The sequence below is a fragment of the Mycteria americana genome, chromosome 3 (assembly GCF_035582795.1).
Source record: "Mycteria americana isolate JAX WOST 10 ecotype Jacksonville Zoo and Gardens chromosome 3, USCA_MyAme_1.0, whole genome shotgun sequence".
NCBI classification, from domain to species: domain Eukaryota; kingdom Metazoa; phylum Chordata; class Aves; order Ciconiiformes; family Ciconiidae; genus Mycteria; species Mycteria americana.
The window spans coordinates 115,956,286-115,976,796 of NC_134367.1; the positions used below are offsets into that span (position 1 = coordinate 115,956,286).

Here is a 20,511-nt window from a genome sequence, read left to right on the forward strand (position 1 = left end):
GAGTGCTGCCTCAGAAATTTGCCCACTCACAGAAATCAATGCACAGCATCCATTCTGAATTCCAAATTAACCCCAAATGCCATGGTTGAATTCTGGTGGACTTGATGGGAGTTTGTTGAGGCAAAGGTCCACTATAAACGGTACTTCTGCTGCTGTTACAGGCAAACCAGGGTGAAATTCTACCATCTGCGGTCACCAAATACTTCATCTGAACAATGCAAAACAGCTTAGGGAATGTGCTGCCACAGGATTTCTTAGCAGCCAGTAACTCCATGTGGTTCTACAAAGACAGCATGTACAGGAAGAACAGGAAAATCCAGTCAGTAAAGGTTGGGAAAGAATTTGAGATTTCTTAGCTCAAGGCATGAACAAAGATTATGGTAGAGCAATAGTAGAAACTATCCCTGTGGGCAAGGACACGTTCCATAGGGTTTCTGTATGTCTGGAATGATCTGGAAGAGGTCTGGAGACAGGCCATGGGGCAAGGACACGGCCTGCTGGACTGCACCGGTGGCAACCTCCTGCCCACCCTGTAGTCTCCAGAGGCAGCCACACCTGAACTCACCTGCCTGGCCTGGAGATGAGAATGATAGATGGAAAGCAAAGGACAGCAAGTGAGCACAGATCCTAAGTAACATTATCAAGAGAAGGGATGAAAGCTGTGTTTGGCTGTGGATGAGCTCAACCAAGTCTCCCCAAAGGACAGAATCCAGAGCAGGAGACACTGAAGGAACCCCAAAAGGCCAGGAGAAAGTACTGGTTAGGAAACCACTGGGAGAGCACAAGGGTATTCAAAGCAGCAGAGAAATCAGAAAAGGGCAGAGCCTTTGAGGACGTGCTTGAAAGGGGGGCAAAAGCCAAGGAGAGGTGACTCAGGGCAGAGCAGAAGGAGACTGCACCCTACTGAGGAAGGCAGCAGTACCTCTGGAAATGCAGAGAGGCCTGCTAGGAGAACAGCTACCTACAGCTTTCTGCTCCTCAAACTGCTCCTCTCTGACAGGACAAAGAGGGAAACCTGATGCTACAAGCTTTCCCTAGCCACTAATCACGGCACAAATTCTATAGCTCAAGTTGGTGGCATGTGTTTGTGCTTGATGGGCAGTGCAGGGCTCTCCGGTGGGTTGAGCACTCCTCCAGCTGCTGCCTTTGCAGCACAGCACCATGGGCTTCTTCATTCTCCTTACATTCTCCTCGGGTCCAGCTGTCTCCAAGTTGGACCATGTAGAGGAAATTATGGAGAGTTCAGATGGAGGGGACTGTGGAGCCATCCTTCCATGCTGACTTCCTGAAGGCAGGAAAATCCAGGTTACTAAGGGTAGAGCCAGCTTTGGAAAGGTCCATTGTGCAATGCTCCTAACGACTGAGAGAAGTTTCACTTGCTGATGTTCCCAAGTCACCACAACACCCTGCCTGCTACCTGCTAGTTTTCCTAGTCAACAGTAGACACAGCACTGACTGAAGCCAGCGGAGCTGGACAGAGTTTCAGTGTGTGCTAGTACTCCAGTCTGCTATGCAGGGGCTGAGCCAAGCCTCTCCATCAAAGCTAGAGTGCTTCCACCACTCTCCTGATACATCCTTGGCTGCAGCTAAGCCAGTTTCTGAAAGTCCCGTGTTGAAATGAGTAGTGCTTTTTAGATTACAGAGTTATCAGTTAAGAAGTAAAACATCTGGGACGCATTTCTAGTCACCTGCCTGCCTGGGTGATTCTTCACCAGTGTGTCTGAAGGTGTCCAAAAGGCGTCTCTCCACAGTTTTCTCCACACTGACCATCTTACATGCCAGTGACAGTGGTCAGTGACAGACGGTCACGAGGTGCAGGGATGTCATTCAAACCCCTTTTTGCTCACCTCAGTTTTCTGCAAACCTCCTCCAGATGCTGCAGATCTGGTGACTTTATCTCCAGGAATTCAAGAGTTCGTGCAGAATCACAGGGTGGTTTGGTTTGGCAAGGACCTTAAAGATCATCTAGTCCAACCTCTCTGCCATGGGCAGGGACATCTTTCACTCGATCCAGTTGCTCTAAGCCTTGTCGAAACTGACTTTGAACACTTCCAATGATGGGGCATCCACAGCTTCTCTGGGCAACCTGCTCCACGAGCAACTACTCTTTCTCCTCATTAATGACCTGGATGATGGGTCAGAGTGCACCCTCAACCAAATTTGCAGATGATCGAAAACTGGGAGGAGCGGCTGATACACCAGAGGGTTGTGCTGCTGTTCAGAGGTGACTGGCCAGGCTGGAGAAATAAGCCTCATGAAGTTCAACAAAGGGATGTGCAAAGTCCTGCAAGTGGGGAGGGTAAACCCCAGGCACAATTACATGCTGGAGGTATGACAACCAGCCAGCCATGGCCTCAAAACTTTCTGGCCTTTGCTGCCTTCAGGAATCGCAGGCCCCTCAGGCCAGAGGGAGTACCTGGGGTGAGGAAGAGCTCCCCTTGGGAAGGGAGAACTGGTTTGAGGAACATTTAAACAAACAGGACAGAGACAAGTCCCTGGGAGCAGATGGGATGCCCCCGGTGTGCTGAGGGAGCTGGCTGAAGTCCTTCCGAGACCACTCTCCATCAGCTGTGTAATTACGGCCGTGGTGATGGGGAGAGGTTCCTGGGGACTGGCAGAAAGCAAGTATTGCTGCTGTCTTCAAGGAGGGCGAGTAGGAGGATGCAGGGAACTACAGGCTGGCCAGCCTCACCTTGATCCCTGGGAAGGTGATGGAGCAAGTAATCCTGGAAACCATTTCCAGACACATGGAGGACAAGGCGGCCATCAGGAGTAGTAGATTGGCATGGCTTTATGAAGGGGAGGTAATGCTGAAGCAACCTGATACAGTACCTGCCGGAGGCTGACCGACCAGCTGGAAAGCAACATGGCAGAGAAGGCCCTGGGGGTCTCCTGTTGGACACCAAGTTGGACATGAGGCAGCAGTGCACCCTTGGGGCAACAAAGGCCGAGAGCCTCCTGGGCTGCATTAGGGTGATCCTTCCCCTTTCCTCAGCCCTGGTGAGGCCACCCCCAGAGTGACATGTCCAGTTCTGGGCCGCCCAGTACAAGAGAGAGACACAGACGTACTGGAGCAAGTGTTGCAAAGGGCCACAAAGATTACAAAGGGACTGGAGAAATGGTCCTGGGAGGCTGGGGATGGCTCTGCTCATGGTGGGAACCTCCAGATTCCTGGGGCCTGGCAGCTCCTGTGGTCACAGAGAGGCTTTGAATGGAGAGATGTCCTCAGATGGGGAGGCTGCTTTGTGGACTGGAGGGTGATGCCACTGTGGATTAGGGGAGGTCCCTTTGCAGGGGCTCTCCATGATGGGGGTTCCACCAGGAAAGAGGGAGCCAAGAGAAGGTTCAAGGCTTTTATTAGTGGCCCCCTGAAGTCGAGGGGGCCCCAAAACTGCACGTGGGTGCCGAGTGGTTGGCGGCCTAGGTGCCCGAGGGCAGGTGCCCTGGGGGCAGGAATCGGGAGACCCAGCAGGTCCGGAGCAGCTTGGTGGCTGAGGCACTGGCGGGCTGGGCACAGCAGGTGCAAGATCACCTCCTGGGGGAGACATGGAGGTCAGGGTGGGACCTGGGGGAAGCCCATCGTCTGGGAGACCCCTGCACACTCCCACCCCAGCGTCCTGGCCCCTGGTGCCCCAGCTGCCCCAATGCTCCTCAATGCCCCCTAGCTCCTCCATGCCCCCGCGGTGCCCGCAATGCCCTCCAGCTCTCCCCTGATGACCCCCAGCTGCCCTCCAGCACCCTCCCCATGGTCCTCAAAACTCCCCATGCCCTCTCATGGCCCTAGCTCCCCCTTAATGCTTCCTAGGTGCCCCCCAAAGCCCCATAGCCGCCCCCCCATTCCCTTGACCCCTGTCTTCTGCTCTCCCACCCTCCAATGCCCTCAGTGCCCGCTAATGCCCCTCCAATGTCCCCCCAGCCCTCCACCTTGCAGTACCTGCCTTCGGGGCAGCAGCTGCCTTTGGGGGAAGGCAGGGGGCCGCTGGGTCTCATGCAGGAGGCGCCGCAGGTTGGTGGCATCCCAGGGCATGCAGCCAGGAGCAAGGCATAGAGGGTGACCCCGGCGCTCCAGGTGTCTGCCGGGAAGGGGTCGTAGGGCTGCGCCTGCAGGATCTCAGGACAGGCATAAGCATAGGACCCGCAGAAGGCCTGGCTCAGCGCTGCCTTGGCAGGCAGCCTTGCATGTCGGGAGGCCCCGAGGACCCACTGGCATCCTGCAGGGCCACTGTCCTGGAGAAGCTGGAGATGGAGACCTTCACCTTGTCCTTGCTGTCCAGGAGAAGGTTTTCCAGCTTCAAGACCCTGCAGGGAGAGGCAGCACGTGCTGGGGGCAGGCAGGGGCAGATGACAGCTGTGGGAAGAGGGAGGTTGGGGCCAAGGAGGGAGCTGTGGGTAGATGAGGGGCTGGGGGCTCCTCTGGGAGGAAGAGGGCTTGGACTGGGAGCTGGGGGGCAGGTGGCCAGGTGGAGGGAGGGTAGGTAAGGGTGTGGTGCGGCAGGCGGAGGTGTGGAGGCAGAGAGGCTTCCAGGAGGCCCTTCAGTGCCTGGGCTGGATTGGGGGGAATGATCCTCCAGGCAGCATGGCTGGGGTCCTGCAGAGCCCTCGCTGCCTCGGGGAGCTCTGTCCCCGGCTGCCAGAGCGGGGACCCCATACCCCCGTGCTCACCCACCAGTGGACAATGGCCCTGCTGTGCAGGTAGGCCAGAGCAAGGAGCAACTGGGAGAACCAGAGCCCTGCCTGGCCCTGGGAGCAGGGCCCCTGGCTCTGCACCCACTCCAGGACGCTCCCCGAGGGGGCCAACTCCATGAGGAGGTAGAAGCCCGTCCTCCTCTCCATGCAGTGTGATCAGGTGCTTGTGGCACAAGCCCTTCAAGACCTGTGGGCAGCAGGGGCTTGATGTGGGACAGGCCTGCCCCCCTCTGGGCCCTCCTTGCCTTGCACCCCCTGCACCCCCACTCCTTTTGCCCACCAACGCTCTCCTAACCCCTGGCAGCTCCCCACAAAGTGCCCACCACGCCTGCCATCCTCCTGGAGCTCCCACCGCCAATAGCTCCCTGCCCCTCTGAATCCCTGCCCATTGCCCCCCGGTGCCCCCGGTGCCCCCCTACCCACGGACTCCCCCAACCACTCGCTCCCCCTTCGACCCCTCCAACGCCCCTGCCCTGTTGAGCCTCCCAGTAGTACCCCTGCCCATGAAGGTCCCCAAAGGGTGCTCCCCCTGCCCCCCTTAGCCCCTGATACCCCAGGGACCCTCCGATGCCCTCCCCCCCTTGCCCCATAGCATTTCATGATGCTCAGGGGGCCCCCCCACTGCCCCCTGCTCGCCCTGCCTGCATCTGATGGGGCAGGAGCTTCCTGAGGTCTTCCTCCAGTGCCTTCCTTTTGGAGATTACCTTGATGGCCACCTTGTGCCACAGTAGGGGGCTGCACCCTCATACACCTCCCAGTAGGCACTGTGAGCCAGCAGCGGCCCCAGCTGGAAGCCCATCTTCCCCAGCATCAGGATGGCGTTAGGGTCGGGGGGCACCCCTGCCATGCCTGTGGGCAGCACAGCTTGGGGGGGGTCAAGCAAGGCTGGGGGGACCCCGGCTAGAACCAGGTGCCCCCAGACCTCTGTGCCCCTCCCAGCCCCCAGCACACCTCGCCCTTCTCTGGCCGTTTCCTCTGCTCCTGCTCAGGGTTTGCCCCCGGCACAGCTCATGCCAAGGCCCGGCGAGCACCGGCAGCAGCCACCCACCCGCCAGTGACCCACAGAGGTGGGGTGACAGGGAGGGCAGCCAGGATGGCTGCAGGGCACAGTGGGCAGGAGCAGATGAGGTTCCTCCTCTCCTGCAGCTTTGCAGCAGTAGCTGGCCAGTTGTTTCTGAGAATGCTCCTCCGAGCCCCCCAGAACCACCGATAGCCATAGCCGAGACCCAGCCTCCCAGCTGGAAGGGCAGCTACCTGAGCTGGCCTAGAAGATCCCTTGGAGCAGCAGCAGCAGCAGCAGAGCTGAGGTCCCCAACTTTTGCTATCCACACAGCGAGAGGGGACAACAGTCGAGCACTCTTGCTTGAGGGAGGACAAAGCACGAGCCCTCTCGCTGCCCGCCCTGAGCTGAGGGCCCCACACCCTGGAGCCATCACAGTCCAGAGCTGGGAGGGGGTCCCCAACTCTGGGTGTGGGGGGAGTGCTGCCAGCAGCCCCAGCTGGGGTGATGCAGACCTCACATGTTGGGGTTTGCTGCAGACCCTGAGGTGTCCTGGCCTGAGAGGCCAGGCAGGTGGCAGCAAAGGGCTTTCTGGTGAAACCTCTTTCAGAGCTCTTTGGCAAGCTTGAAAAACTACAGTTTTGCTCTTTGCAACACTCCCTGCTCTGGGCAAGCACATCCTTCATGACCAAGACTAGGCTGGAAATTGAGACTGGCATGGGGCAGGTCTCGCTGCTCATGTGCTTGCACTGGGTGTGCAGGGCTCTTGCTGAAAAAGGCAGCTGCTGAGCAGCTGAGGCAACGGGATGCAACTCCTCTGCTGGCAAGTTCAGGAGAATTAGGGCCAAACACCAGCTGCTTGGCACGGGGAGGAATTCCGGGGCCAAATAGCAGCTTGGTGAAGCTGAGCTCCTCCAGGACCAGTTGCCAGAGGAACTGTAAGGAAAGCCAATCCAGAACTCAGTGTGACAACTTATGAGAGGGAGCAGTGATAGCTAAGAACTCTTCGACCAAGTGGCTTTTACCTGCTCACGCTGGCACACTGCCCTGCTCACAAGCACCCAGATGGTTGTGCCGGTGCTCCAGCCAGGGTCACTAATGCACGACACGGGAGAGGGACAACAGCAACCAGGGCCTCACTCTGTTCCTGGGGAACCTCTTGACTGCAGATGGCTGTCAAGCCCATGATGATGATGATAAGCACACTGACAATAAACTGTTGGACTGATCTTTTGTAATAGTCTTGGGGAAAGTTTTTCCCCCCACGTGCCATGCCAGGTTTGTTCACCTGATGACTTTGAACAGATTGTGCTCCTGCTGAAGCATCTCTGACACTGCCCAGTGCCCCACTCCGCTCCCCACTGATGCGCCACATCCCATCTGAGAGCGTGCCCTGTGCAGAGTGGCTGCATAGGGCCGAGGACCCAGTACAGGTTTCCCAGTAACAAGCCCACACTGCACAGCACAAGGCTGTAGGCAAAAGCTTCACCTGCTCGAAGTCAGTGATCCTCACCGCAAGTTTGGCTAAAGTGAATGGGAGCTCTTGCACCTCTTGCAATAGGCCAGCAGTCACCATCTTAAGCACGCTGACAATAAGCTTTTGGACTGACCTTAGACCCTCTAGACATCACGAGCCCCAACAGGGTGGCCCTTTGCCAGCAGGCCCTGCTCAGTTCAGGTCCATGAACTTGAAGGCAGCTTTCTGCCCACTGGTTGCTTTTCCCTATGTTGAACATCAGCTTGTAGGCAATGCCTGCAGGCTGTTGGAGGCTGCCCTCCTACTGTGAGGATGCAGGGCCATCTGCCAAAGAGTTGCCCGAGTTGCCCCATGCGAGCAGGGAAGCGTCCTGGGACCCATGTCCCAGAACAGCCTTCTCCATTATCAGCAGGGGCACTGTTCTGGCTGTGCTGGGCCTTGCAGTGCTTCCACACGCACATTTCCGTCCACCCTCGGATCCATCCACCCACCAGATTGCACCGACCCCGTTATTCCATCAACAGCCTGCCCACAGCCGTGCCTCGGAGCATCAACAAGCACCTGCCCTGCAAAGGTGGGGCGCAGCCCCTGGGGCCAGCTCAGGCTGGTAGGGCTCTTCCTCCCAAAGCAATGCAGGGAAGAGCCGCGCAGGACGCGGCAGGAGGAGAAGGACGCCCGCCACTTTCACTCCCGCCCTCCGGGAGGCATGTGGACGCAGCAGAGCCCCAGCAGCCCCAGGGCGGCTGCTCGGCGCCTCCCCCCCGTGGCCGGGCGCCTGCCAGCGCCGGGGCTCCCATGCAGACCCGCCCCTGCTCGCACGCCCCTAGAGCCGCTTCCCAGTGGGGGACACCCGGGCACCGGCGCCTCCGGCCGGCCCGCCCGCGCCGGGCTGGAGCTGGAGCTGGGGCCGAGGCCGGGGCCCAGCCCTACCGCGGACCGGCACGGCTGGCGGCACTGCCCCGGAAGAGCCGCTCGCCCGCAGCCCCGCCCCGCCCCGCCCCCGGGGGCGTGCCCGGCGCCGGTGCGCGGTTTCGCCAATGAGAAAAATCTGCTGCCCTGCGTCAGCGCCGCGCGGCGGCGGCGGCGGCTGTTGCTAGGCAGGCCGGCACGGCTGGCCCAATGGGAGCAGGGCGCTGCGGCCGGGCCCGGGCGCAGGCGGCGGCGGCGGCGGGCGCGGAGCGGCTGGGGCCCGGCGCTCACCATGCCCTACAAGCTGAAGAAGGAGAAGGTGCGGCGGGCGGCGGCGGCGCCGGGGTGGCCCCGCGCGGCCCGGGCGCGGCCCGGTGACCGGCCGCCCGCTCCTGCCGCCCTCCCCGCCGCGGCCTTCCGTCGGCGCGGCCCTCGGGCGGGGGCGCGCGCGGGGCTGCGGCCGGCAGGGGGCGGGGGCGCGCGCCCGGGGCGGGCGGGGCGGGTGGTGCAGGAGGGCGGCGGGGGCGCGCGCCGGGCGGGGGGAGGGGCGGCCGCCGGTGCCGGTGCCCCCGCGCGAGCCCGGCGGGGGAGCGGGGGCTGCGGCCCGCCCCGCCCCGCGCGCTCGGGAGGCGGCAGGAGGTCGCGGGGGCTGCCGGGGCACGGCCGCCCCTCCCCCGCGATGCCCCCGGTGGGGGAGGTACGGCCCCACCCGTGTCCCGGCCCCGCTGCAGGGCGGCCGGCAGGGGCTGCCGGTGCCCCGCTGCCCGCTCCGCCCGCCGCCCGGCGCTGCCCGCAGGCGGGGTGGGGGCCCGGATCCGCCTCTGCCGCCGCCCGGGGTAGGCGGGCCGGGCCGTGCCCCGTGCCCGCCGGGGCTGTGGGTGCCCTGCACCTTGTCGCTCCGGTGGGCAGCGGCGGGGCCGTGCCCCAGGGAAGGGCCGGCCCAGGCTGGGTGGGCGCGGGGCCCTGTCACCCAGGGGTGCCCGGCCGGGGTCAGCCTGCCGTGACCGGGTCGGGATGTGCCAGCACCGCTCCTGCTTGGGCCTGTGCCCCTGCGACGGGCGTCTGCTGCCAGGGGAGTCGTTCGGGGTGCCCTTCTCGGGGGAAGAGGGCTGGGAGTTACCACCCGAAGCAGGGCTTGCTGCAGGGGCGGAGGTGGGGTGGGTCTGTGGTAATGCACAGCTGAACTCTGCAAAGAGCTGCTAAAATCGTGCACAAGGCAAAATGTTCTCTGAACGTGTTTTCATCGTTTCAGGAGTCTCCAAAGTCTACCAAAAGCACCACAAAGCCTGGCAGCAGCAGTAGCGGGAAGGATGGTGGGGCAGAGAATTCGGAAGAGGTAAGGCTTTCACCTTGGATACAGCAGTGTGCATGTACAGCTCATCTTTGAGGAGGAATAACGTCTTTCATTCTAGCTACTTCAAGCTGCTCTGCCAGATAACGTGTGTCACTGCGATCTTAAGGAATCAGGGAAGACGGTAGCAAAGACTAAAGTTAAGATGAAGTTAGTTCCCCTTGAAAGTCAGCCCAAAGGGAACTGTGACTTTGGAAGAGAGAGGATGAGTCTCATGCCCTACAGCCCTGCAAAAAGAGATTTGGCACGAAGCTGATGGCAAGCGCTGCTCGCAGAGGTGGGCACAGCGTGGTAAAGTTGGCTGCAGAGAGGGAAGAGCCACGATTATCAAGAAGGAGGAAGCCTGACAGACGGGAGCGGCTTCCTCGCTCCTGTCAGAGCAAAGCGTAATAAACTCTGTTGTCAGCTTCTGTCAAGAGTGGGAGAGTAGTGAGAAGCAATAGAAAAGAAACGTGTTCTTCTGAGGCATTTTCTGGGGGAGTGAGATTAGGAAGTAATGGATAGGACACCTGAAAGAATAGAGGTCAACTGTTAGAGATTAAATGGTTCTCCTTTGGTATAACAGCCTTGTTGCTGAACACAACATTACTCACAAGAAGGCACAGTCTGTATTCCCAGCTGTGCAGAGTCTCTCTTGCTTTCAATGTTGATGTTGCCAAGCTAGGTGTGTTAGAATGGCCTCAGCAGAACGTGATAATATGATAAGCTGTGCTTAGAATTAGCAAAAATTTGGGTAAACTGCAACTTTCCTGGTAGACTTGAGTTTGTCCAGCACTCAACAGTGTGGCTGTGGATTTTAAGACTTGGCTCAGAAGAGTGTTGTACGCGTGTATGCATGTCCAAGGAAGCATGCATATGTGTGTGGTTTGTTTTTTTTTTTAATACTGCAGTTTGGCAAACAAGCTGTGCCGCTTCTATGTCCATGGAAGCCTGCGTGCTCGAGTCTTGTCTGGAACACATTGCACTTGTAATTTGGAGGATTGTGGGTAGGAGACATGTAAGGCTAATGAAGACCAGGAAGAAATCTGTAGTTCAGTGGGATGGTCATAGTCAAAATAAGGTTATTTTAGAGTCTCCTTCAAAGCATAGATCTGTGTTGCAGAGCCTCAGAAAATATCCCTGCTACTAGCCACTTGGTTTCAGGGTCCAAGCCATGCTTATGGCTAACCTGCTGTGTGGCCAGCAAGGAGTCAGAAGCTGAGTTTGTTTGCCTTGGAGCAGGTAGCAGTTTTGTAGGTCCTCTTTTTGTATCCCATCCTGGTCTTGGCCTCTGCGCATTTTATTTTGTGTATACAGCTGAAAACAGCTTGCTGGGAGAGCTGTCCGCCGACTCCGAGGAAGTGAGAGAACTCCTGCCTTGGTATCAGGGGGTCAGGCTTACCGTTTATTTATTTGTCACTCTTTGTCTGCTGAATTCACAGCTCTGGGAACAGAAAGGAAAGCCTGGGTCTTGCAGTGCGAGGATGACAGATAGCCATCAAAGCAGAGCACTGTGATGTCCCCATCCAAATTAGCAGTGGGCTGTGGCACTGCTCTCCTGGTTACAAGTGGTGCAGTAAGAAAGGAAGAATAGTGCAGGCTATAAGCTTCCTTCTGTGACCTGAAACAGCACGTAATGTCTGGTTGTGCCTGGGTGCAGAAGAAACTTAGAAGTGATGCGTCTAACCTTCCCTCCCACAAAACATACCCAGCCACTTCCTCATACTCCAAACAAAATCCAGCCCTTCTTTAAGATGGAAGGCTGGGTCTCCTTTGATCATAGGAACAGAGAGCAGAGCAGAAAGGAGACACCTCTGCAGTGTGCGCTTCCATAGGTCTCTTCTCACTTTCCCTGTTGAGTGTGCTGTGAAATTTGTTCTCTTGGTCCTTTCCTGTCTCTGGACTCCTCTGCTGCAGAATGGAAGAGAGCTCTTTGCTTGATAAGAAGAAATGTATACCAGTTTGAATGCGATTTTCCTGCTCTTCAGGAAGCACAGAAAGGTATTTTGACTTTCACATTGGGGGACTGTGAGGAATTAGGTAACGCGTGCTGGGAGTGAGACTCCTTCCTTGTGTCAGAAACAGTAGGTGGTTTGACTCGTGAAACACCAGGAGTGGTATTGCCTGGTGGGGTTGATGGGCTGAGCCTGGCCTGGATGCCTCTGTTGCCATTGTGAGAGTTTTGCACCCTGTAAATTCCTCCATGGAGTTATGGTTGGTTGGTTGCCTTTTCTAGGGTCAAAGTTGTGTGCACCAAAGAGAATTTTCTTTTTTCTTCATCTCTCAATCGATGCTTAATGGGTTTGCAGCAGGAGGGTAACATTTGGGCAGCCCTCTTCCAGTATGTGCTTTCCTCTCTCACACCGTGCTCCAAGAAGGAGGGGAGGACTCAGCCCTAATTTATCCTGGTACCAGAAAGTTGTGACTTGTTTTGCAGGCAAGTTGTCTGGCTGGTGGAATGAGTAAAGCTTGTTGAAGAGCAGCTCTGGTTTGACAGATCTGAGCAAGTGAAGCAGACGAGGACCTCCTATGGGGATCTCTGTGGAGGGAGATGAAGAGGGTAGGAATCAGTCCAGAAACCCTTAAGCATAGTGCTTTGTTCTCTGCAGTGAAGGAGCTTTTAGTGGAGCTGATCTGGAAGGGCAGATATGTTCAAAAGCAGACACATCCCCACAAGGGAAAGCAAGTGTTTGAGTTCCCTTGTAAGTACGGGGGTAGTGCAGTGCTCTTTTAGATGCCCATCTTAGGGTGAAGCTATCTGAGGTGAAGAGCCAGCAGAGCTTGGCCAGCCCCTTGCTTTGTGGGGGGCAGTTTGCTCAGGAAGAGACAGGAGCAGTAGAGGAAAACACGAGAGCAGGGAGTGGGAAATAAAATGTTTGTTTAGTTCGTTCCCTCTGGAACGTGATGAAGATATGAATGGAGATAATTTCTGCGTGGCTATTTAAGGAGAAATAAGAAATAATGTCAGAGACCAAGGCAGCGTTGAATGAGAGGATGAGAAAGAGTTACTCCTCCTGGCCAGAAAGACTGGGAGAGGCAGCTGGGTGGGGAAGAGAGTTAATGACCTGGAAGTGGGAGCAGGGATTAGCAGCAGCAGTAAAGAGGAGAGAGGAGTTGCTCTGCAGCCTCAAGGGCAGCTTGGAGCCTTGCTGATGAGATTTGCAGCTCTGGGAGAGGGTGCTCCTTTTCACTGAGCTGCTGTATTACATGTTTTGCAGATATCTCCATGGGGCTTGTTACTGCAGTACCTGAAGTTCATTATTCAGAGACAGGCGTTACAGTGATGTTACTTCTGAGGCAGAGAGCTTGATTTTAATAGGGAAGCTGTGTAACAGCAGACAAAGAGAGCAGGTACTGACTTGAGGGATGGGAAGGGAAGAGTCATCTGAGGAGGAGGAGCTGAGAGCAGATCTGGGCTGAGAAGCTTAGCAAGCGGAGGATGCTCAAGGGACCAGTGAGGCAGAAGGGCTTTCCGAGTGGCGATGCACCCAGCCACGGTAGGAGTGCCTGCAGAGGTGAGGTCATGCATGGGTTAGGAGAGCTGAGGAGAAGCTGGCACAGTTCAGGGTGGCTGGGGGAAGAGGGTCTCTGTCCCTGGGAGCCCAGGGTGAAGAGAAATGGCACAGAGCAAGCCCAGGGCTTGGGGCTTATTGACTTGTGCAGGCAAGTTCCTAGCAAGGAGGAGAGGTGGTGGGAACCAGTGGGGAGGAAGTGCTATGAAGCCAGGGGACCTGTGCTTGGGGGAGCTCAAACACGGTTGCAATTGGGGCTGGCCCATCCTGTAGGCACGAGTAGCAGCTCCACTGCAGCGGGGAAGGTGGGGCTGCTGCACCGTGCTTGGGCGAACAGCTTTGTGCTTGTACTGTTCTCCGGTCACTTTAGCATATGCAGCATAACAGCCGCTGGCAAACAGTGTCTCCCAAGCAGCCGGCTTTGCCATGGCAGTGTGAGCCCTGCCTGTCAGGAAGGGGCTGGGGCTGAGCCTGATCAGGTAGATGTGTGCCTGTAGCCATGGAGTGGTCAGCTGGCGTTGATGTTGGGGAAACAGTCTGTGAGGTTGATACCTGTGCATTAAGAGAAAAGCTTTCAGTTTTAGCAGTCTGCTGTGTTTTCAGGGATGGAAACTTCAGAGGAGAAAGTGTTAGGAAACTTAAAACAAGTCTCTTCTGATTCATCTGGTCAAGGTAGGAGGTGTTGAAGGCAGAAGGACAGCAGGCCTGCCACAGGAAGCACCTCCTGAAAGCAAGTATTCAGCTTGATGCCAGAAAGTCCATATAGAAGCAATCCATCATAAAACCCTCTGAGGACTGCAGTGTAAGAGTCTATCTGACCTCCCCCATCATCATATTTTCTCTAGCAAGCTCGGTTGTGTGATTTTTGCACGTGTATGTCTGTTTCTTAAATAACTAGCAGCTAAACCTGAAGCTGTGTTTTGTCTCTCTTCATGCCAGCTGTTGAAAACTGTAGAAGCTGGTGGCAAGGACTTTTCCAGATCCCTGATGAAGGCAGCGTGGCTGTAGCCTGTTAGCATACAGTACACACACTGTGCTCAGAACATTTGCCTGTGGCATTTCTGGGTGGGTGGGGAGTGGACAGGCATGTCCCATCAGCTAGGAGGACCCATGTGTCCTGCTTCCCTCAGTCTTACCTGTGAGGCTGTCGATGCCTCTTTTGTTTCTCTCTGTACCATCTTTTCTCCATGGTGGCTCAGCATTCAGATTTTGCCCTTCTTCCCTGTGGAAGGAGAGTGATGCAGAGTAGAGGACTAGCCTTCCTAAAAGTGTCTGGACAACATCTGAGTGGCTCATGCTGCCCTGATACTCAAATATTCAGGGTGAGGAATGAACTTCTCACTCTTGGAAGGTTGCCAGCAAGGATTCAGCCTGACTTAACTGAGGAAAAGACCACTGTTCAGGGTAAGTTGCTTCCAATTTGTAGTCTGGGCCTGCTTTGTCTGGCAGACACAACTGTTTTCATCACAAGCTCATCTTACTCCCTCCTCTCGTTGTGGGACAATGTTGCTCCATGAAAGGAACCAGCTCAAATCTAAACTGAAGACAGTTCAAATCTTGTTGTCTCCCCCCACCTTGGCTTGGAGCTGAGCTTGAAACAGAACCAGTTAAGATTTCTGGTCTGGCTCTGCTTGAAGGAAACAAAATATGTCTGATTTCTTGTTCGAAGTAACGGCTTGACAAAACAATTGGTGTTTCGTCTTGGGTGCTGTTTTTCACAGGGTGTCTTTGCACTTGCTCTACAGATCCTAATCTGTAGAGCAGTGTCTCCTTGTAGGCAGCTTTCCCTATTCCTACCTTGCTGCCTCCCCGCATGCTGCAGGAGCAGTAACTCTTGCTCTTGCACTGTGGTGCTGTGCCGCACTTCTTTGGAAACCATCGGGACTCAGTTCAGGGTAAGGACTGTGCAGGGTAAGCTGCAGCTCAGCTGCTCCTCGCAGGAAGAGACTGGCCATATCTCATTTGGAGGAGAGCTCTAATAAGCTTCTGCACTGCTGGTGCTTTCCCTCAAAATCCTGCTGGTTGGTGTTCTGGGGAGGTGTGCGTTTGTGCCGCTATGCTGTATGTGGCAGCTGGGAGTTTATGGGGGAAGGAGGGGATGACGTCTAAGGATTTCACCCACCTCTGCTCCCCATCCATTGTGCTATCCCTGTTGTGTCCTCAACAGGTTCACCCTTGGCTTCATGTGACAGCGGGAAGGAGGTGGCAGAGCTGAGGAAGGGAGCGTTGCTGGGCTCACACAGCAGAGCCAGAGTAAGCTGAGTGCTGTCTCCAGCTGAGCCCTCTGCTATAGGCTTGCTGGTGGCATGTTGCCTTCTTCCATATTAAGTTTTCCATGAGTTGGGTCAGTGTGGTGTTAAAGGGTCAGTTATTGAGCCATTATGGCCCAAGTGGGCCTTGAACCAGCAGAGCTTCAGCACAGTCAGGACAGAGCTGAGCAAACACTGGCTTGAGTTTCTGGTCACCTGCTAAAAATAAGAAAGTGCCTCTCTAAGTGCTGTTTAACAAGCATGAAGTGGAGAGGGTGTCTGCTGGAGGAAAGTGCAGGGAAAGAGTTTGTGTAGCTAAAAGGGGTGATGTAGAAAAAGCAAATTGACAGAAGTCCAGACAGCAGTGAGGCTGAGACAAGGCAGAGATGGAGAGAGCAGCCAGGACAGGTTGGGAAAGCCCACAGCCTGGGACCTAAGGTTTGGGTATGGCCTGTGTGGTTCATAGACTAACAGCTCCTGGTCTATGGATGTAGCAATGATTTTAGTGGTCTTCACTATTGCCTTTCCAGGGCCGTCATGTCTGCTCTGTACTACATGCTGCTTTGCTTTTTCCCAGGTGGTCCCCTGCGCAAGGATAAGGAAGCAACTTGCTAGTTTTCAAAACTTGTTTGCCATGTGTTGTACAGAGTGCTATAATCAGCAGCAGCGGCACACTGAGATTTCTGTTTGGACCACGGAAAGTTCTTATTTCTGCTTTTTTGTGTCAACAAACTCCTGTAACTTGTTGCAAGACATGGCTTTGCTTTCCATATCCCTAGCACTGGGTGTGCCGAGAGGCTCTGGTGTCTTTGTGGTACCTCGCAGATGTGAGTAAAACTATGTTCACTTTGCAAGTATGCTGCAAATGTAACCAACGGGTCTAGACTCCTGCAGGAGTGGGTGAAATGCACTGAATTGCAAGTGCAACAGTGAAAAACGTGCCCAGTTTCTTCAGTCCAAGAAGATGCTGACGGTATCTGATTGCTTGTCAGGCTTGTAGGTAAAAGCTTATGAGTCGTTTTACTCTCTTCTCCCTCATCAGGCGCAGCAGCCACAGCAGCAGCCACAGCAGCAGCAGCAGCAGCAGCAGCAGCAACAGCAGACAACTTCAAATAAGCGGCCCAGTAACAGCGCTCCCCCACCAACCCAGCTGAATAAGATTAAGTATTCGGGGGGACCCCAGATTGTGAAGAAGGAGCGCCGGCACAGCTCTTCTCGCTTCAATTTGAGCAAAAACCGGGAACTGCAAAAGCTCCCAGCCCTTAAAGGTAAAGAAGCTGGGGGTGGGGGTGACCTGCATGACAAGCTGTGCCTTCTCCAGGCAGAGTGCGGTGGTGTAAGGGCTCTTCCCAAAGCAACCCTGGCAGTGTCCTGCTAACCTCCTGCCAGCAGTGCAGCAGGGATCTCTCTGGGAAAGGTGCTTGGCTTGGCAGCAAGTTGAGAATTGGAGGATAGCCTAAAAGAAAAGGAGGATACTCAATGCGAACTTCAGTACTTACTTTCCCATTTGAACTGATTTAAACCCTTGTGCTTATATGTACTTAGGATTGCCTCAGATTCTTCAGCAGGTTGTGCAGGAAGGTGGTGAAGTGCAGAGACCTTGGTGCACACTGCTCTTGGTTCCTACAGCCACCCATTCCTGGGAGAGGACCAGGCCTCCTCCTCCTCCTTGTGTTTCCATTGCAAATTATGGTAGTGCTGTTGAACTTGTCCACATTAGGGCAATTATCCAGCATTAGCAGTTAGTCTACATAATGGTGCAATTAAACACGACTTAAGTGCGGACAAGGAGAAAGCATTTTCAGCAGTCACTCAGCCAGACCCGTTGCTGACATTGCTCACAGAAGCAGGCAGTCCTTTTAGGAAGGGCAACTGCCTTGCAGCTCAGCAGCCGTTCTGCAAGCAAGAGGTAAGTTTGCCTGATTGGCCTTAGCAGTGTATAGTTTCCAGTGGCAACATATCAAAAAGAGAATGCTGTTAATAATAGGACCTCTGCCACCTTGGCCCCTCTCTTCTGATCTGCTCTCTGGGGGGAGGGTTAGCCTGCAGTGTGCTCTGCCCAGCTTCCTTTGTGACTCTGGGGTGCAGGGCGTGGGTTTCACTGGTCTGTGATGGGAGCTAGTTAAGTGAGTTCCTTTTCCAGTGTACCTTGTACTGGGAAGGGATCAATGCTTATCAGATCAGAAACTGCTGCCATGTTTGAAATTGCCTATGTGCTTCCATAGGACTATGGGATAGTTGCTCCAGAGGCCTTGCAATCCCTCTGCCTCCACTGTCCCATCTCCATAGCAGGGATAACGCTGCCTCTCCCTCTTCTCCCACGAGCTCAAGGGGAACTGTGACGGGGGAGGGGGAATGCAGGACACGGAGCAAACCATACTGATACCTGGGCAAACCAGGAAGATGTTCTGCCTGTCTCCAAGGACAGACCTCCCTGCTTTCTCTGACAGATGCTCCTCCACACGAACGAGAAGAGCTTTTCATCCAGAAGCTGCGGCAGTGCTGCGTGCTTTTTGACTTCATCTCTGACCCCCTCAGCGACCTGAAGTTCAAGGAGGTGAAGCGAGCAGGTCTCAACGAGATGGTGGAATACATCACACACAACCGTGATGTTGTCACTGAGGCCATCTATCCTGAAGCTGTTATCATGGTAGGGCATGGGGCCAGTACGTGCTTGTGTGCAAAAGAAACAGGGACTGTTCAGAAGCATGGAGGGGAGGAGGGGATAGGGATTTGTCAGAAAGAAGTGTGACCCCAGTCCTACCCATTCCTCATTACCTGCCCATCCCCAGAAAGAGAAGAAGGTGGGGGATGCCAGTGCCTGGTGTAGGGAGAGGTGGAAGCTCTTGTCTCTGGCACAGACTCCGCTTGTGGAGTTTGTATGCAGACTGTAAACCTACAGCCTCTAGAGAGGGATCTGTTTGTGGGCACAGCTATGGCAAATCGCAATGTGTTGCTCTGCAGTGAAGGATTTGCTACAGGGAGGACCATCGTGAGGTGCAGGGATGTCATTCATACACCTTTTCACTCACCTCAGTTTTCAGTGAACCTCTTCCGGACACTCCCACCATCATCCAATCCCACAGGCGCGGAGTTTGACCCTGAGGAAGATGAGCCTACATTAGAGGCTGCCTGGCCGCACCTTCAGGTGAGGAGGAGGGGGGGATATACATCTGGTGAATTTATCTCCATGAAGTCGAGCATCCATGTAGTACTGGAGCCTGCCAGCCCTGCCGCTGGCTGCTCTCCCAGCCTGCAAGGGTTGCTGGTGTGGGGATGGGGAGAGACCAGGCCTGCCACCCATGGGTCAGAGGTGGCTTGCAGGCAATGGAGGCAGCAGGGGTGTCCTGGAAACAGGCTGATGACTGTGTGCCACATTCACCTGCAGATGGTTGTGGTCCCACGTGGCCCTGAGGGAGGCTGGGAGTGAACACTTTACTGGGAGTGAGGGAGTTGTGCCATATTGCCTATGTAAGAAGCAATTCCCAACAGTGTTAATGTCCCTCCCGAAGGCTCGAGAGCCCTCATCCTCTGGGCTTCAGCAGCATTGGAGACGGCACCCCTGTCTCCTTCAGCGTTCCTCTCCTTGCCCAGCTCTTTGGGAGGCACATGGAGGAAGAGGACTGCTTGGTGCCAAAGCAAAGCCTGTGCTGGCACCTGCTAACATGTCTCCTGTATGCTGGATGTAATTCGGTTGCATTAACTGGGAGCAAACATTTGATGAGAAGAGACAGGGAACTGGAGAGGAGGAAGAGGGGAAGGGAGCCAAGGATCTTTTCATTAGGCTGTGTGTCCTGGGAAATAGACTTTAAGACAAACTAGGTGAAAAGGATTATGAAAGCAACAGTGAGCATGGTTTAGCAGAGCTCAGCAGTGGAAGTCAGGAGGTAAGCTTATGGGGGTCTCCCCAGGCACTTGCACAGCTATGTGTTGTCAAGCAGACAAAGGCAGAACAAGATGCCAGGCACTGCAGAATGAAGCAGAAAATACAGAGAGGAAATAAGGTGCAGTTCTGCAGCAGTGGTTAATCACTTCTCACTGCTGCAGTTGACATAGGTATGTGAGCGTCAATAGAAATGGCGTGTCCTCAGCACCAGAGTGCTGTGAATGCTAGGAAGCATTTGTTTCTCAGGGTTAAGTCAGCAGCAGCAAGCATGGATTTGTGGCAAGTGTGTGCTGAGTTTTTTGGTCATCACCTCATTTTTTTCTGTGCTGCTGTCTTTGGCAGCTGGGCCCTCCCTGTGGATGGGTGGCCCCATAGCTCCTTCAACTCCCGAGTCAGACCTTTGGGACGCAGCACTTTTGGCCTAGTGGCCCCTCAGAAGCGCTAGGCAGGGTCAGCCCTGGACTCATCCTTCTAGGAGGACAGCAGGACCAGAAGTTGCTGTTTTAGCACTGACAGCCTACTTAAAGCAAGCTGCCCTTTGTTGTCCAAGTGGACACAGCATGCAGCTCACGTGGCTTACTGGGGCCAAGCCAATCTGGAGTCAGTCCCCAGGAGGCAGAGGACACAACATGTTTTCCTGGGGTCCATTTCATTTCTCTGCTTTTCTGTTCTTCCTTGGTGTGTCTCAAGGGCTTCCAATGAAACCTGAGCCTTTGCCATCTCCTCTGGAGGTTTCTGTTCTCTATAGAGACGTAGGCTGAAGGTGGGAGAAGAGTTTCCCAGGCCTAGTGTCTTCATCTGAGTAGGTGGCTGTTGTCTTTGGTGGGACTTGAGGTGATGAGATCTCGTGCAGACTTGGGTGGTTATGTGGCCTCCTGCCCATCAGAGCAAGGGCAACTGAGTTGATCCCACTGGGTGGGGGAACACAGGTTCCTGTGTTTTCTGTGCTCCCATTCAGGCTTCCCAGCCTTTCCTCAAATCCTTAAGGATAAGGAAAACATTTAAAATCTGAAGTAAGCACTGGTGAGAGGATGGGGGGGATTTCTAAGCGATCTCTCCTTCTCCCCCCATAGCTGGTGTATGAGTTCTTCCTCCGGTTCCTGGAATCACCTGACTTTCAACCAAACGTAGCCAAGAAATACATTGACCAGAAGTTTGTACTATCTGTAAGTAATTGTTGCCCCTGCCACTGTGCACCACCTTTATGAAGGACATGCAACAAATTTTGGTCAAGGTGTTATGCAAACACTCCAGCTTCATCAGCAGGTGCTTGATGATGTGGGTTTTCTTTTTTCCTTGTCTAGTCTTGAATGAGCAGCCAGAATTCTCTGTGCAGGGCAAGAGTGTGTGCAAGCTGTAGTCCCTGGAACTCATCACTCATTGTACAGGTGGAGAGGGGCACTAGGGACCTTGCAGGGGAAATCTGGGGACACGCAGCTTTGTCGAGTGTGCAGGCCATCAC

At 55.1% G+C, this 20,511-nt stretch overlaps 2 protein-coding genes across 4 annotated transcripts in view; one reads left to right on the forward strand and one right to left on the reverse strand.

Annotated features, from left to right (window-relative positions):
* Nucleotides 1-3,429: 3,429 nt before the first annotated feature.
* Nucleotides 3,430-4,868, reverse strand: LOC142407829 (testis-specific serine/threonine-protein kinase 4-like). Its single transcript, XM_075497471.1, has 3 exons — nt 4,663-4,868; nt 3,935-4,299; nt 3,430-3,535 (listed from the first exon to the last, which is right to left on the reverse strand). Exons 1-3 carry the CDS (start codon nt 4,831-4,833, stop codon nt 3,529-3,531), a joined length of 543 nt encoding a protein of 180 aa, XP_075353586.1. The 5' UTR covers nt 4,834-4,868; the 3' UTR covers nt 3,430-3,528.
* A 3,376-nt stretch (nt 4,869-8,244) lies between these two features.
* Nucleotides 8,245-20,511, forward strand: part of PPP2R5D (protein phosphatase 2 regulatory subunit B'delta) — a 28,579-nt gene continuing 16,312 nt past the window's right edge. The window contains exons 1-6 of one of the 3 annotated variants that reach the window (XM_075496661.1): nt 8,245-8,391; nt 9,325-9,408; nt 16,212-16,431; nt 17,614-17,813; nt 18,201-18,311; nt 20,123-20,215. In XM_075496661.1, the coding sequence (XP_075352776.1) occupies nt 8,365-8,391; nt 9,325-9,408; nt 16,212-16,431; nt 17,614-17,813; nt 18,201-18,311; nt 20,123-20,215 (735 nt within the window). In that variant the 5' untranslated portion in view covers nt 8,245-8,364. Of the gene's footprint in view, nt 8,392-8,636; nt 8,770-9,324; nt 9,409-15,100; nt 15,168-16,211; nt 16,432-17,613; nt 17,814-18,200; nt 18,312-20,122; nt 20,216-20,511 lie in introns of those variants that run through there. The other 2 variants (XM_075496662.1, XM_075496663.1) reach the window with 2 other exon arrangements.